This window comes from Anopheles stephensi, unplaced genomic scaffold (genome assembly GCF_013141755.1).
Source record: "Anopheles stephensi strain Indian unplaced genomic scaffold, UCI_ANSTEP_V1.0 ucontig30, whole genome shotgun sequence".
NCBI classification, from domain to species: Eukaryota; Metazoa; Arthropoda; class Insecta; order Diptera; family Culicidae; genus Anopheles; species Anopheles stephensi.
Genome location: NW_023405236.1, coordinates 73480 through 89667, shown reverse-complemented (window position 1 = coordinate 89667; position 16188 = coordinate 73480). Strand labels below are relative to the sequence as shown.

General features: G+C 42.3%; 1 protein-coding gene across 1 annotated transcript in view; it reads right to left on the bottom strand.

Annotated features, from left to right (window-relative positions):
• Nucleotides 1–10612: 10612 nt before the first annotated feature.
• LOC118516472 overlaps nt 10613–16188 on the bottom strand; it is a 56323-nt gene continuing 50747 nt past the window's right edge. Inside the window, exons 6-7 of the mRNA XM_036062390.1 lie at nt 14555–14669; nt 10613–12311 (exon numbers count right to left, since the gene is read on the bottom strand). Coding sequence (XP_035918283.1) covers nt 12144–12311; nt 14555–14669 — 283 coding nt within the window. The 3' untranslated portion in view covers nt 10613–12143. The remainder of the gene's footprint in view (nt 12312–14554; nt 14670–16188) is intronic.

Sequence of the window (16188 nt, the reverse complement as noted above, 5' to 3'; positions counted from 1 at the left end):
GGCTAATGTCCACCGGCAGTAATTGATCCCTTTGTTCGGGTGCACCTTCGACAAGTACCTTCAATAACACTCAAATAAATCTCGCTTTCCGGAGGTACAGGGTACACATGCACCATCCTGGCTTGTTTGCTTGGGTAGCAGCCACCCGTACGGCCCAACCCAACCCATCGAGCAATGTTTTATCCACACCGATCCATAACGCACCCGACCGATTGGATAGCCTCGAGATGGATTCCCGTTTTTCCGGATCTCCGGATCTTCGGTGCAAATAATTGCGCTCATAATGCGTACCGAAATGCACCGGGTGGTCGGGCTCCGTAGGCGTTCGTCCAGCGCTGGGCGAAAATTGAATATTATCCATTTGGGTAAACAGAAGGGGTAATATGCACGCACTACTCCACACTTATGGCCGTTTGACCACAGTGAAAAGCGGGATGGGTTTTTCCTAGAATGTTATTGCTCACTATCAGTGAAGTTGCAACCTTTTGCCTGCCACACATGCTCGACAGGGCCGTTGTGTTTGGTTGAAAGTGGTTGAAAATGGCCGTGAATAAATGATGGAGCTGGTCTGGTTAATTTTAATTTTCATTACCATTCTCGGAATGGGTCGTGCGGGCCGGCAAGGAACGTAGCCATCCTGCCGTATGCTGGTCCGGATGGCAGTGTTTCTTGGCTGGTGGGGTGACTCCCCGGGAATCGTAGCCGGAGGCTTAAAAAGTTCGTTCTCACCTTGCCCGTGGACCACCCGTACATGATCTTTCACTCACACATTTCATTCGTTTGCATCCGCTGCGGGGACAAAGAACAATGCTGAAACGATAATTCCCATCTGGGAGGGTGAAACCGTGGTCCGAAGCAGGTGCGTGTGTACGCCCGGAACGAACCGGAAGGTGTTCAAGCGCAACTTACCCATCAAAGAGCAAATAAAACAGGGAGGAAACAAAAAATAAAAACATAATAATTAATTTATGATCCAAACAGCAACCCATCCTTGTGTGTTTTGGTTTTTATTCCCTCGTTTTTTTAACCCCACCACACCGGATGCTCTTTATCCTGCTCCGGTCTATTACTTCCTGTTTTTGCTTCTCTCGGTACGTATGGTTGGCACGAGGAATGATTTAATTTGCTCATTTTTCTGCTCCGATGGGAGTGTTTTCTCGCACCAACCTTCCATCTAAATGGGTCCCGTTTTTTTGCGGGTTAGTTATAAGGTAAAAGAAAACGATCGAGGAAAAGGAACACCTTAAACTCGGGCAAATCGACACGTGGCGAAAGGCGATTTGTTTACCACCAAGTGACTGCTACACTCGAAGACGGCCCGAAAGGATAACTCAACGAGTCCGTGTCGAGTTAGGTTAGTTCTTTTTGGCTGGTTTTGTTGTTTGTTTCATGATAAGGATTCCGTCGCATAAATCAAAGCCACGGGATGAGAAAGAGGCTTGAGAACGTGTTGCATACAGTGAGTGGCATAAATATATAACATGGATTGTAATAAAAACTGGTTTATTTTATTTGATAATTTTAATTTTGTTATCAGTATTCAATAGGAGGATTGCCAGAGGTTGTGACTTTTTTTAACTGGTTCATCTGTTCTGCAGCAAATAATGTCAATGATTAAGTACACATATGTACCGGAAGCGGTGTAAATATCCTGCACTTATACCCATTCAACCCGTTCGGTGCGAGGCTTAGAGAAACACTGCAAGCTTGATGGTGGGATCAGGTGGAGTCGGATGCAGCCGTGGTTCAAGAACTGCAGCCTTGGACATAGTTTCCAGGAAATGGATTGGTTTAATCTTCTTCTGCCTTGGCACTACAACCTCGAGAGGACTCGACCTGCCATCGCTGGGTTTCTGTGACTTGAATTTACCCGTAAGCAAAGTAGTTAGCCTTACGTACGGAGCAGGAGACGATCTGGATGGAATTTGCACCCCGGTCTTTTCGTGTGAAGACCGGCGGATATTTAATAGACATGTTTAACCCTAAGCAGGTCAAGAAGAAGAAGATACTGGCAATCAGATGAATAAGCTGAGTATGAATATTGGTGCAATCTGATACTCGCCATGGAAAACTTCATGAAAAAAACACCAAACAATAAACCACTTGTTCACCGAGCTTGACCCGGGATAAGGCAAAACACTAGCAGGAAATGCCTTCGGATTATTGTACAACATCAGGACAAGGCAATTTTAACGCTGCAAATACGGCATTAAGTCGTCGTACTGAATTATGAATAAATATATAAAATACTACTGAATTTTCAACCATTTTTCATAGAGATGGAAGAAGTTGGCTTGTAATCTGCGTTCGTATAGTTAAGAAAAAAAATGTTTCCAGAGCTCAACCTACAGAAAATTTGGTGATGCATTACTGCATGATAAATTGGTCGACTTGTATGGCAACACTTATTGTATAAACTCAAAACAATTGTAAATAAAATCGGTAAATCGGACCGTCTTATTTAATAAATAAATAAATAAATACATTCATTTTTGTGAGACAGATTTTGATAATTAAAATAAAGTACCGTGCAGCAACCTATTAGGCATGGCCCGCCAACGCCAGCATGGCAGCTATAAACTCATTCCATATGAAACAAATATTCTTCAACATATACTTACTCCCAGCACTGTACCGGCATACGTTTCGCTTGGTTTATTGTCCAATTTGTCGGCACCTTTTTTTATTTTTTTGCTTAACTCCACAACATCATTACGCTCTCATCCATGCTGACCCAAAACCTTGTCATCACCTGCCGAAACCTATCGGCGTGTAAAGCGCCCTCACACACCCAAAAAAGGCGCCAAAAAGGATACCGTTTACACTTTTAATTACCTTATCAAACAATACGCTCACGGGGTTGTTTTTTTTTTTTGTTTGTACCAGCTTTCATACAAAATCTTTTATCCAGGCAAAAGGGATGGAGGCTACTAGCATAACGGACGGTTGAGTTTTTTTTTGCATGGGAAGGATAATTATTCTTGTGAATTTGTTCAGATAGGATAAAAGCGTGAAAACCCTGTTCCTCGGGCTAATAAGAACTAACCTAGCAACGGGATGCTTTGATGTGAAGAGGGGGTTTTATCATTACACCGCGTGCCCGTTTTTGTCTCAGCAACCAGAACTGAATGGTGATTATTTTAATGATTGCAATGAGAAAATGTATTTAAAATTATGTTTAATACTTTACGTGCGTTTATTGCTTATTATCCGCAATTTTTATGTCGTTGTGCTAATAATTAAATAATTTAAAAACAAAATATAATAACTAACCCCTACAAGTATGCAATGCGCCAAACGTCGTTCATTTAATTAGTGTAAAGTTGTGGAGTTTTACTTTAATTTTTATTTTGAAAACAATTTTCCCTGAAAAAAAAAACTGCACTACCAGGTGCATGTCATGCACAACTTGGAGCACCGCATTTTATATAATGTCGTACCATCAAAGAAATCTTCCATTCTATACGTAGACGACACGGGTGCCAATGTTTCTGCACACGTGCTGTGTCGGTGGTGGTGGTGGTTTCGTTTTTAAAATTCCTTCCAAAACTCGCTGCGGGTCGCAAAATGCCGTCATTTTCTCCAGCTACGAAAGACACGAAAGAAAAGAAGAGCGGACAGCACACAAAAACACTGGGTAAAACTACGTGAAAACGCTCTAACTAAGGGCTTTCCGGAGTGCGACCGGAATTCCTGTTTGTATCGTTCTCTTCCCCTCCCTCCCCCCCACAATATCCGGCGTGCCTTTTTTCCAATTTATATGCATTTTATTTTTATCGCGGTGCATCAGGTATGTCTGATTTCCTCTCTCCCACTTTTTGTATGTGTGTTTTATTGCAAAAGAAATGCATCTACGGGCGTGGGATAAGGGAAGCTCTTTCATCATCACTTCGTCGCTGTAGCTTTGTGCACGTTGTTTATTTTTTTTTTTTATCCTTTTCGATTGAATGTACACCGGACGTGCCCGAACCTACGACCGTTACCATCGATCCACCGATCAAGTGCATCCCATAGTTCGACTCTTTTTTTTTCTCGATTGTTGTGTTGCGTCTGTTGGACAGGCTACACACTCAATCAGTGTGTGCCACGTTTCGGTCACGACATGGAACGAGCTCTTTATTGAATCAAAACATCCGAACGGGGCAGCAGTGAGTGGTTTCGTGATTCGAAACGAGCAACGCTTCGCAAGGCGATGTCGGTTCGAGCGTGAGCCAATTTCGGGTGGTCATTGAGCGCTGAATGGTGTGGTACGCTTCTTCAGTGGAGCTTCGTTTCGAACTGCAAATCTGGCAATGAAAGTGTTTTTTTTTTTGGGGTGACAAACTGAGCCGACTGTTGTTTCACTGTGTTTTATTTCTTAAACGTTGTGAGTTTGGTTTGGTCCTCGAAAATACGGCCAATAAACCATACGTGTCATCGAAAACAAGGTAATAATCAACCAATAAGCACCCGAAATCGTACAAAACATGTGCTGGAAACAGAATGAAATAGACAGTGCTGTCTTTTAAAAGTTCAGGCGATGAATTACTACATTTTGGCTCCATTTAAAGTTAAAAGTACACATCATCCATTTAAATTTTTATTTCAAATTTTTGGTATAAATAAAGCTGTCTTTCAACGCAACTCAAAACCTGACGTCCAATTTCTTTAAAGAGCTTTGAGAGTCCCCCTACTCAAGGTAAGGCCTCGATCTTGTCACTACCGGAAGGAAACCCGTAAGTAGGGTGCGGCACAAATCGCATATGCGTCGCAGGTACGAAAAGTTTCGTCTTGGAAAAAGACCGATCTTTTCATGATTTTTAGTACTAAAATACAGATATTGTTCAGATATGTTGTGTAGAGTGATTGTTGGCCAAAGCAAAGCACAATGAAAATAATTAACCATCACCTTAAAATCCTTGACGTTTAACGTATTTCAGGGTTTCATGGTACAAAAAATATCTGTTTAACAAAGCTTAAATCATAAACTTCATTATTGTGAAGTTAAATAATCATACACATCAATTGAGATATTAAAAATTTTCAATTGATTGAATAACACCAACTTAAACTCTTTCTAAAATAAGCATAATTTTTTTTTCTTCAACTGACATCCATCATTAGAACAGAATCAACCTGGTTAATAGACTCATAAGTTCATATGGGATAATGAAATAATCAAGCAATAAATAATAGCAACAAAAAATAATTAAGTGAAATTAAATGAAAAATTTGTATTATAATTAATCGCCAGAGCAATGCAACTGCTATTGAAGCAACGGATTGCATACCTTTAGGCGTTTTCGACAATAGTTAAATTATTCGTGAATCATTACCTTCAGGCGCTTTTGAATTTTCAGCCTCAGATTTCTATCTTACTTCTAACCCAAATTACCAAAGCGTTAACTCATTTTCTCCACTCTTTTTACGTAGCACTGATATTTAGAAAAAAAAAAACAAACCTGAAAAGCTGCAACTAGCAAAGCGGTATCACATTACCCAGTCTGGTCACATTACATCTCCATTCAAGCGCCCGTGTGGTAAATCAAGACCACGCCGCGCTCGTTAAGCACTCATCACACGTACGCACCTGCTCAATCCGTGTAATCGCGAGTGTACGCCGTTGTTGTATGCTGTGAACCAGCAAGTCAGAACACATTTTCCATCTCACCAACTCGCAGTCGGTAGTAAATAAATGAGAAGAATGGGTTTCCACGCGCGAGTGTGTATGTGTGTGTGTGTGCTTTTTAAGAGTACACCAAAACAGGAACAGAGAAAACAAACACAAAACAAACAAGAACTCGAGCAGCTCGAGACTGCTGTCAACTGGCGAAGGCAGGTATGTTAAATGAGACAGGAAACCCCAATCGAAGCACAACCCGTGCTAGAACGTAGAACGTGTGGGATTTTTTTACGTCCTTTTATTTAAAAATCACAAGAGCTTAGCAATCGAGTGTGCTAAACTGTCGGTGAGAAGAAGGATCAAACTCTTCCCCATCCTTGCTGACAAATGGTTCCGAAGAGTATCCCTTCTCTTTTCTGGCAAGCTGAGTTTGTTTAGTTTACACTTTTGGTTCGGAAGAACTAACCGCCCGCTCGGTATTTGTACAGCGCAGAGCTTAAATGGTAGTTAAAATGTGTGCCGTTGATCGTCTTCAGCACACTGTTCGTCGGGGAAAAGTGCTAGTCTAAACACAAGCTTTAAATTTTGCATCCTTAGCTAAACAAATACAGCAAGTTTGGGGGTTTTGTGTTGTTTGTCTTTTCTGCTGTACAAACTTTCCCGTCTTCTTGCCTCAATTTACTCGCACTCACTCTCTCTCTCTCTCTATCTACTAGCTACTTCACTCTGGACAAGCATTCTTTTCATTCGGGTTCGTGAGACTCTGTCCATCAATGGAAGGTAAGCTGATATGGCTTCATTTCACACTCACCATAAAATTCACACTCTGACCCGAGCGCGTGTTTGAAGCAGGGGATGATACAAAGTTTTCAAAAACAATTAAGAGGAGACTGTTTACCTAGCTTCTCACACACCTAACTCTACAACGGCTCCCTTGCTCCTTCACTTCAGATGGAGACGCCTGGTTGTATGTGGAGTTATGTAGTTTGCCTTTCTACGGTCCGGTGTTTCCGAGTCTTATCGAATTAAATCACTTTGATCCATTTCCTAGCCCTCCTAATGTGTGTTGCTCTCTTTTAGTTGAATCAACAGCTGCATATTTGAAGGTAAGTTAAGCGAAAAAAAAAATCGGTGCAAAACAAAAACAAAACTCAACCGAACGATAAATGGAGGCGCCCAGTGCCCGGTACGTATCGGATGTGATTGAATGCAAAAGTTTCAAAAAACCGCACAGGTCCGTGGGTCAGTCAGGTCGGGGCGTGTGTGTGTGTGTGTGTGTGTGTGTGTTCAAAACGAGGTTGCATTATGTTGCAATCAGCCGCAGCAAAACCAACTCGTTAGGTTCGGTTAGGTTTTGCGTTTGTTCCTGTGTTGTCAGTTGGTTCGTTTGTTCGATGTTTGTTTTGTTTGTTTGGTTGTTTGTTTGTTTGCTGGCTGGTTGGCTGGATGGCTGGGTCGGTTTGTTTTAGAAACTGTTGAGTGCACATCCCACCCTCTCTTTTTGTTAGGGCATTCGTGCCTGGTGGGGCGTTCCGTTCCCACGGTGGGTAATTTATTTTCCACTAGCACGCTTTGTGTTGCTTTGTCTCATGTTTTTTCTTCTAGCGTAGCTGCTTGCCACCACAATAACAGGAAAAAAGCTCACATATTATATCACCTCTGGCTGTTTTTGTTGTTTGTTTTATTCGATTCCGTTTTGTTTTAGCTGTGCCGTTACATTCCACTTTCACTTCATATTGGTTCCATTAGTTTGTGTTCCCGTAATAAATTGCACCCTTATGCACCCGTTAGGCACTCGTGCTCGCGATCGAAGCTAAACATTGTGCACAATTGAACGTTACCCGATAGCAAACCAAAACCAAAAAAAAAAACGAGTTGATACATTTTGATATTATTTTCGGTTGAGAATGTGTGTTTGTTGTGATTCATTTGTTGATTGGATTTGGAATCAATGTTTTCGGTGGATGATGGTGATTGCCGGTGAGATAATATTTAAATAACGGAACCAAAGGAAATAAATAAATTGACTGAAATTGGGGGAACAGGACCATAATACAAACAGTAGTGTTGTACGCAAAACAAACATACATGAAATTTGATACAATAAGTCGGAGTGAGTGAGAAGGTTGATTTATATAAGGTCCAAGTTTACAACCTTTTTAGGCCTCAGAAGTTTTAAAGTGATCACCCATTTCCTTGCGCCTAAATGTATGCAATTCGTAACTTCTTTTGAGAAGCTTTTTTCTCTGATTGTTAGTCTGCATGGCGTGAGGAAACTGATTGTAAAAACATCAATCTTTTTAAGTTAATTTGAATTAGTTTTTTTTGCTATATAACAGTTGCTTTAGGACAGGTCTTCTATGTTGGCTGGCTTCCAGTGACTTGATTATACCTGTAGCTGGATAGTCAGGCTAGTTGGAGGTTGACGAGGCGATAACCAAGATGATGGTGACACCACAATCAGCCATGCTAAAAACACTGATTCACGCAGGGATGTACAGATAGGTGATTGCGCCTTCGAAGTCGTCCAAAACTTCACCTATCTGGGATCAAAAGTCAGCACCGACAACAACATGTTGAGTTACGCGCAAGGGTGCTGGCTGCCAACCGGTCATACTACAGACTGAGGAAACTTCTCCACTCTAAATACCTGTCGCGACGGACGAAGCTGGGACTGTACAGAACATTTATAGTCCCAGTACTCACATACATCTCTGAGATGTGGACTCTGTCCTGCAAAACTGACGAAACCCTCTTATATCACCATCGTATAGTGAATTAGACTCACCAGGCTCCGGTAGGCTGGTCACGTCATGAGAATGACACCGGACGACCCAGCCCGTAAAGTCCTTTTAGGTCGTCCACACGAGGCCAGAGGAGGCGTGGTAGGCCCAAATTGAGATGGAGTGATGGCGTTGATGCGTCCGCCAGAGCGGCCGGGTTAATAGATTGGCAGTCGACGGCGCTAAACCGTGAGTAGTATCGAAGTTTATTGCAGCAGACCATGACCGTGAAGCAGCCGCAGCGCCTGATAACTAAGGATAAGGATAGTCAGTCCTACGTACGAGGGTGCGGTCTGGATAGGATTTGACCTTTAGCACTTCCATCTGAAGATCGAGACCGGATCCCTCGTCCACTGGACCACGCAAAATAACATTTAAACAAACCCAGAATCGGTTTACAATAACGAAAGGTCATTAAAACAATTCAAAATTTTCATCATTCTATTATTATATGGTTATTACAAGTTTTAATTATTTAAAATAAAACCAAAAGTATTACAATCCCATCCAGAATGCCTCCCTGTAAGCAGGACTACTGGTAAAATTAAGTCACAGAAAGCCTTAAGCAACAGTCCAATATAGCAGACGTAAATAATCAAATTTAACTAATCACAAAAGTACATTCTGATGTTTTAAATCTATTACTTTCAAACAGGTCCTTTCGTTGCATACTCTCCCTTTAAAACAAAACGACAAACGGCTCTCTTGTGGAGCAAAAGTAAACCTCTTGTTGCTTTTATTTACTCCAAAGTATCATTACAGTTTTACTATTTTTTTAACTGTGAGAGATAAAAACACAACCAAACCTTTTTTTCCCCCACCAATTGGATGGCTTCAATATCAAAAGCATCCAATTGCACGGACACCAAAGGCGGGGTTGCGTCGAAAAGCGAGCCGGCGGTATTAATTAAGACAGTTATGTGGTTTGTAATTGAAATAACCAATAAATAACGAGAATTTGCACAAAAACTAACAAGCTCAAGCCAATTGCGATGCTGGGAATGGAGATGAACCCTCGTGGGGGCCACATTTTTTATATTTGTTGTATCGAAACAAAACCTCACACTAGCCAAATCTTTACAGGAGTGTGTTCGTTTGGGTACTTTTTTTTATTGAGCGCATGTATGTGTGTGAGCAGGATTTCTGTGATTCAATATGGAGCTCACATTTGTTTTCACCCCTTTCACTCAGCCTATTGAACTAGTGTGTTGTTATTAATCATTTTACATACATATGTACGCAAAGGGTGATTGGAATCGAAAGGAGGGCAAGGGGGGGGTGGGGGAGAGGTTGAAAAAGAGGAGGGCGAGGAAAAGTGTTTGCTGACGCTGTGCAAATCGGTATTCGGTCGGGCGCAAGCTAAAATGGGAAATAATCCATGCGTTATGAGTAAAATATTGGGTTTTGCCCGGCGTTCATTGCATTGGTTTCGCGACGTGTGTGTGTGTGTCTGTTTGCTTTTTTCGCTTTCTCTTTTCCTTTTTCCTCCTCGTTTTTTTTTACCTCACTGTTCACCCTTTCTATTAATACCCGCAACGATTTTCCGTTATCACCGCGCAGCGCTATCCCTTTCCGTCCACCGCTTGTTGGCTGGCATCCCCAGGTGTTTCCGTCGGGAGATGCAACGGCACCCAATGATATGTATGCGGCAGTAGTCTATATGCACTCGGTCGCTTTCATGTTTGTCATTATTTTAAATTGATTTACGGGGATAGGGTCTTGTTGATATAATTACGCCATAATTGGAGAATACGCGAGCAAGCGAATGGGGTTGTCCCGTCCCGGACCAGCCCTGGCCGGTGAAGCGTTTACCCAGCATAAAATGCTGATTCAATGCTGACTGCACATGCTGTAAACAAAACAAAGCGAAATAAAAGAGGTCCATCACTTAGCAGCATCTCATTTGCTGTGCTCCCGCTCGTTTTTTTTGTTGTTGTTGTTCGCTTATTAATTTCTTTCATAACACCATCGTTTGATGTATTTTTGATTTATTGCGCGTGCATTATATTATCACAATCTGGCGCATTTAAATCGGGTCGCATCTAATCACGCCATCCGATTAAAGCATCGATCGTGCGCGAAGAAGTAATTGAGATAGAGAGAGAGAGAGAGTTGCTATTAAATGGGAGAATGGAATGCCCGGCTCATTAATAAGCTTATTAAACATTCCAACCAACCAACACCAAAATGGCTTGTGTAAATAAAACAACTTACCAACGAGGTTTCGTATCGGTTTTCATAGTGTACAGGTTTTTTTTGATACTTTTATTCAATGTTTTTTTCTTTATGCGTTCGCTGCCTGCCTTCCGAGTTTCGTATCGCTTGTTTCATGTTAATCATGCTAGTTAGTCCGTTTGCCACGTTTTCCTATCGCTCTTTACTCACACTTTACAAACAGTTTCATCCGCATCTACCCTTCACACCATATATCTACATACAAATCCAACTCGACTGCACTCTTGCATCCCAATGGCTACATCCCTTTTGTCCCGTTCTCTAAAAGCCCAACAGTTTCCTTCGTTTTATATATTTTTCATATAGGTTTTCCTCGCTGTTGTTGCTGCTGCTTGTTTTTTCCCTTTCGAAGGACAAGAAGTAACAGATTGTTCGACAGCAGCTGGGAGAAAAAAGCAAAAACCGAAACAGCACGCTAAGCTTTAGGGGAGGGCGATGTTTTGTTTAAGTGTAAAAGGTTAAAGGTTTTTGAAGCGTTTTCCCATGGGTGGGTTACGAAATGGCGATTGGTGAGACCCTAGTTTTAATAATGAGTTGCTTGTTTGTTATTAGCTTTCCTATCCTTCGCTTGTTCTCTTCATTTTCTTTTGCTACTTACTAAATAGTTGTTAGGAAGGAGCGTTGAGCGTAACTGAAAACGTGGAGCAGAATAATGGCAAGCAAGATTTTGATCCTTTTCCTTTTCGTTTTTAGTCCACGCTTGTTCCATTTTCTTTCAGTTTAATTTTACTTATATTCCTTTGAGCTTTTAGCTGCTTCTTTTTAATAGTTTTGTGCATGTGCTGCTTTTGCTTCCCTATTTTTCTCCTTTCTGGTTTTCCATCCACCGCTTTCCTTTTTGTTTTTTTTTTCCCGGGGAGAAGAAACATTTCTAGTGAAGGCAGTATTTATAAGGAATAATCAATTAATATAGTAACAATCGTTAATAATAAAAGTCCTTCTTTGTTTAACTCTCTTTTATGTGTTTTCCTCTTTTTTATAGTCATCGTTTTCCTGTTCTGTTCTGTCTAGCTGTAAACTTAAAACAAATTAATACACCTGGGCCAGACATGATCGCCAGCAGAAGACAATAGACCGTTCGTATCCTGGTCGCGGCACCAGTTCCAGTTTTGCGGTATATTCCACACAACAGAGGAGGGAACAACTTTTTAGCTTCTTTTTCATTCCTGTGATGTAGCCAGAACAAGCTCACACTGTGCCATGCCATTCTGTACCACTCTGTTACACAATGTGGCACTTTTGTGTGCTGTTTTTGTTACCTTTTCTCTCTCCCTTTCTGCGTATGTTTCTCTCACAAAACTCACTTTTGTTTTTTTTTTTGTGTGACTAAACTATTTTACTGTTTTGAGCGTTTTTGTTTTTCATCCTCTATTTTGCCTGTTCAACCCTTTTTTCCACTCAATTTACAGCCCTTCCATGGCCGGCGATTAGCTCCAGCAGCATCCTCTCGCCGCTCACCGTCATCGAGATCGTACCGGGTGCGATCGGGCAGCACCGATCGGCGTCACTGTCGTCACTGGCGATTAAATAAGCGTTCCCAGCCGCGCTGCACGTACGACCGCAAGCACCGTCACGAGGGCGAGTGTGGCCATATTTGATGAACTCCACCACACTAAACCCGGCCGGGTTGCGCTTGAGCTGAAGTAATCCCGGCATTTTCCACTTTCCGGCGTGTAATCGACGCAGTGCATCTGTTTCCGGTTTACGTTTGTGTTGACCGCAAGCGGTGCGGGTGGGTGTGAGCGAGTGAGAGAAAGAACAATAAAAATCAATAGTGTTAGGGATGGACAAAATGGGTTTTCAATGGGGTGTTGGGGTGAGAATCGGGATTGGGTGAGTTAGAAGAGTAACATGGTTTGTTGCCTAAAATTTTGGTCATGCACCCCCGGTGGAGAACATCCCTCTTTACTCGCATTGGTGGGGCTAGGGACACGCTGGTGCATCGAAACGGTGCATGTGTTTATTTCTGGTTCGACAAAACCGATGGAACAGTTTTCATTGTCACTCAGTAAACGGGGGCAGCATAAATCATGGCCTACTGTTTCCTTTCCCAACTTCACCGCCGTGTGCCCGTCACCATGAAAACATAGCGCGCGGGACAGTGAATGGAGGCTTGCTCTAGTTTTAAACGGGTGCAAACCCCGATGCAATATGCATGAACTGGCCTGTAGAAGCAGTATTTATGTTCCGGCCGAAAAACGGATCCAACTAGATAGGAACGAAGTAGAACAAAACAAAAAATCGCACACACACACGCACACATAAAACCCTGACCTGAGTATTTAAAACAGCAACGCCTACCATTACAATGGGTTACTGCACTGGCCACCGTTCGAAAGGTTAAGCGTTTGAATTTAGTGTGTGTTGTTTTCACGCACAACTAAGTGTACGGTGAAATAGGACCCACTGTCTGTTGCCGGTATTTACCCGTGATGCGGCTATACCTCTGTGTGTGTGTATGTGTGCTGGGCCATGTTTTATTCATCACAATGTACCATCGTACCGCGGAGGTGACGAGACGTTCTGATGAGCGTATTGTGTTTGTAAAAAAGTTGTACAACGTTGTTAAGTTCGTCAATAAAAACCGGGGGGGGGGGGGGGTGTGGATTGATCTGCTGGCTACCGCATATGCAGATCCCAAGCTAGCTTAAACGATTTGCTAAAAGAGGATCAGGGGGTGGCAAGAACGGTGTGAGGTGGATTTGGGCATACAAATTGGTTTAATAGGTTGCGCTAAGAGGTGTGTTAAGGTGTACAAATGGCAGAGGATTTAGCAGAACTTGTTTATTGCTGAGTTGGGGCGTTGGGTAATTGAAGCATATGACTTGGAATAACACGATTTAATTTAAGGAAGGTGGCTGATTATTGCTTCAGGTTAATCTTTTCCATGGTTTGGTGTGACATGTGAATTTAATTTATAATTTCCATTTATTTTCCTGGTAATCTAACGAGATTAAATTATTTCAATTTAAAATAAATAATTTTCTCACATAAAAATTATTAAACAAAATTTTGAATTGTTATTTGACTGGTAATTCTTTTATCAAACATCACAAAATAATTTGTTCTCGCAAAACTCATGGAGGCGCCTAGTACCTCACGTTTTCTGCGACTTAAGTTCAATAACAATGCTTTAACCTTGTTTAGAAAAAAGCAAACTTGTTGATGAAGAATTTATAAATATATAGAGGGTTATATATTAGTTTGTATTGGCACTTAAACTAAGACGGTTTTTATTTGTAAAAATCCAAAAGATAAACTTTGCCAAATATGTCACTCTCATATTCAACACAATATATTCATCCTCAATAATGTGTTTATTCTCCTTTAATAATTTGAATATTTTAGCTTCAAAACAATATGATGATGATTCCATTAAACACCTCCAAATTGTACCTTGACACTTTCCCCTAAGCCAAAAGGTTAAAAGGCATTTCTTTGATGGTGTTGATCAAAGATTACGCAGCATCCATCACACCATCCGACCCGAAGAACCGTCCGGAACAAAAGGCTAACGCATGCCTGATTGCGTTTAACATCGTTACAATGTCTTTGCTAATAGAACAATTACCAGTCCCTAATTAGCTCCCACTTTGTCACACCATTGTCACACCATTGCGGATGAAGCTGAACCGTAAAGTGGACCAGAAAACGGACCGAAAGACGAACCTCCGACCGATTGATGTTTGTTCTAGCGAGTATACACACACACACACACACACACAGACGAGCGCCCACACCTTCCCAAAGCCACAGCACATCAATAAACAAAACTCCAACATTCCAAGAAACAGGACACCAAACCCCGTTTTGCCACACCAATCAAAGTCAACACCAAACGGACCGGCGTCCAGGTGGGGGAAGGTTACGCTATCCTGTTCGGCGCACAACGGGTATACACACCGGGCGCTTCCGGTCGAGTACACACACTTACCCGCATCAGCGTGTTGGACATCTTGTCGAGGAATTTGCGCGTGAAAAGCGCCGTCTCGTCGCCGCAGGCATGCCGCACCGTAAACTCCGAACACTGCATGTACTTCTGGAAGGCACTGTTGAGTGGGAGAGGGAAAAGAGAGCAGAGAGTGGTGGTTAGTCGAGGAGACAGCGAACGGAGGGAAACGCAACACGATGGGATTCGAACGACTTAGCGCTCCGTGGGCCGTCTTAGGCCTTCAGAATGATAGATAAATACACTCCAGACACACACACACGTTGAAGAAGACTTTGTGCCGCTAGTGTAGCGTGTAATCGGTGTGAAATTGACGGGAAATGCACTCGATGCAATTGACGGGAAAGTGGTGATACTGACTTGTAGCGTAAGACGCCCGAGGAGAAGGCGCACTGTCTTTATGTCTCGCAAGACGCTAAGATGGTAAGAAGCTCAGCTTGCTGATGATGCCACCGGTTACATTTATGAGCGTATGTAGTGACATCAAATGATGGCTAAATCGGTTGAATCTTGCCCGTGGTGGATGGCTGAGCACGGCTTTAAATTGTGGCGAAATTGTACGCTGTAAGGCGCCTTAAGGTATGCAATCTGCTTGACAAATCTTTAAATTTATTTTACTAAAACCATTTCAACTTGATTAAGCTTGAATGCTATTAATTCCAATACATTTTTCTACTTAACCCACTTTTTATAAAAGTGAAAACCACCATCACTCGCATCAACCAAGCACCAGAACTCCTGTTATCGATCCGATGGCAATTTGATGAGTTTCCAATTCCCGGTACTTGGAACGAACGTAATGGGCACTAAATGTGACCGAGAAAGACAATGAAATGGAGCAAACGTTTACCCCGGTCAGCCCTACCGGGGGTTTGTGTAAATGAATCGCCATTTTATCGGCCATGACACTTAGCCAGAGGTCAACCTCAAAAACCTAATTTGTTGTCCGGTTTCGGTTTCCCTGTCCTTCGTTTCATTGGCTAACTGACTGACATCATCTTTTGTTGCGGAACGAAGGCATAAGAAACAGTACAATAAAAGCGAACCGTTTCCGGTCGGTACATCTCGGGCGAAATTGAATGGTCATTGGCAGGCTGACTTTTGCTGTCTCAGCTCCGTGGGCTAGCTTCAATTTCATCTGTCGCAAGAGGGCAAAGAGAAAAACAACCAGCAAACAACCTCAACCCACAAAACCACAAGATGGTGTAAACGAGATCTGTGTCCGCGTCCAGGAAATAGTGCACCGTCACACAGCAACCTCACCCGGCCGCCTGTCAGCTTACGTGTGAAACAATAAATTTGATTGGTCTGGGCTGTGTGTGTGTGTGTGCGGATCACCCTACTACAACTACCCGGCCCCCTGGTAGGCGCTAATGGTAGTTAGTTACTGTTTATGAAATGGCAATCGTTCGCTGGCTTTTATTTGATGCGCACCGGGGCACCATCATCCATTGCTGTGCTGTTGGGATGTAATCGAAAGGCAATGGCGATTACTCTGGTAGGTTTGGTAGCTATTGGAATGATTTGGGGGATTTTTTTGTCTTCGTGCGAGAAAAAAGCTTTCAGTTTTTACAACAAGATTGGTTTCCTGTCGATCTTTATATGAGAAAGACAATGAT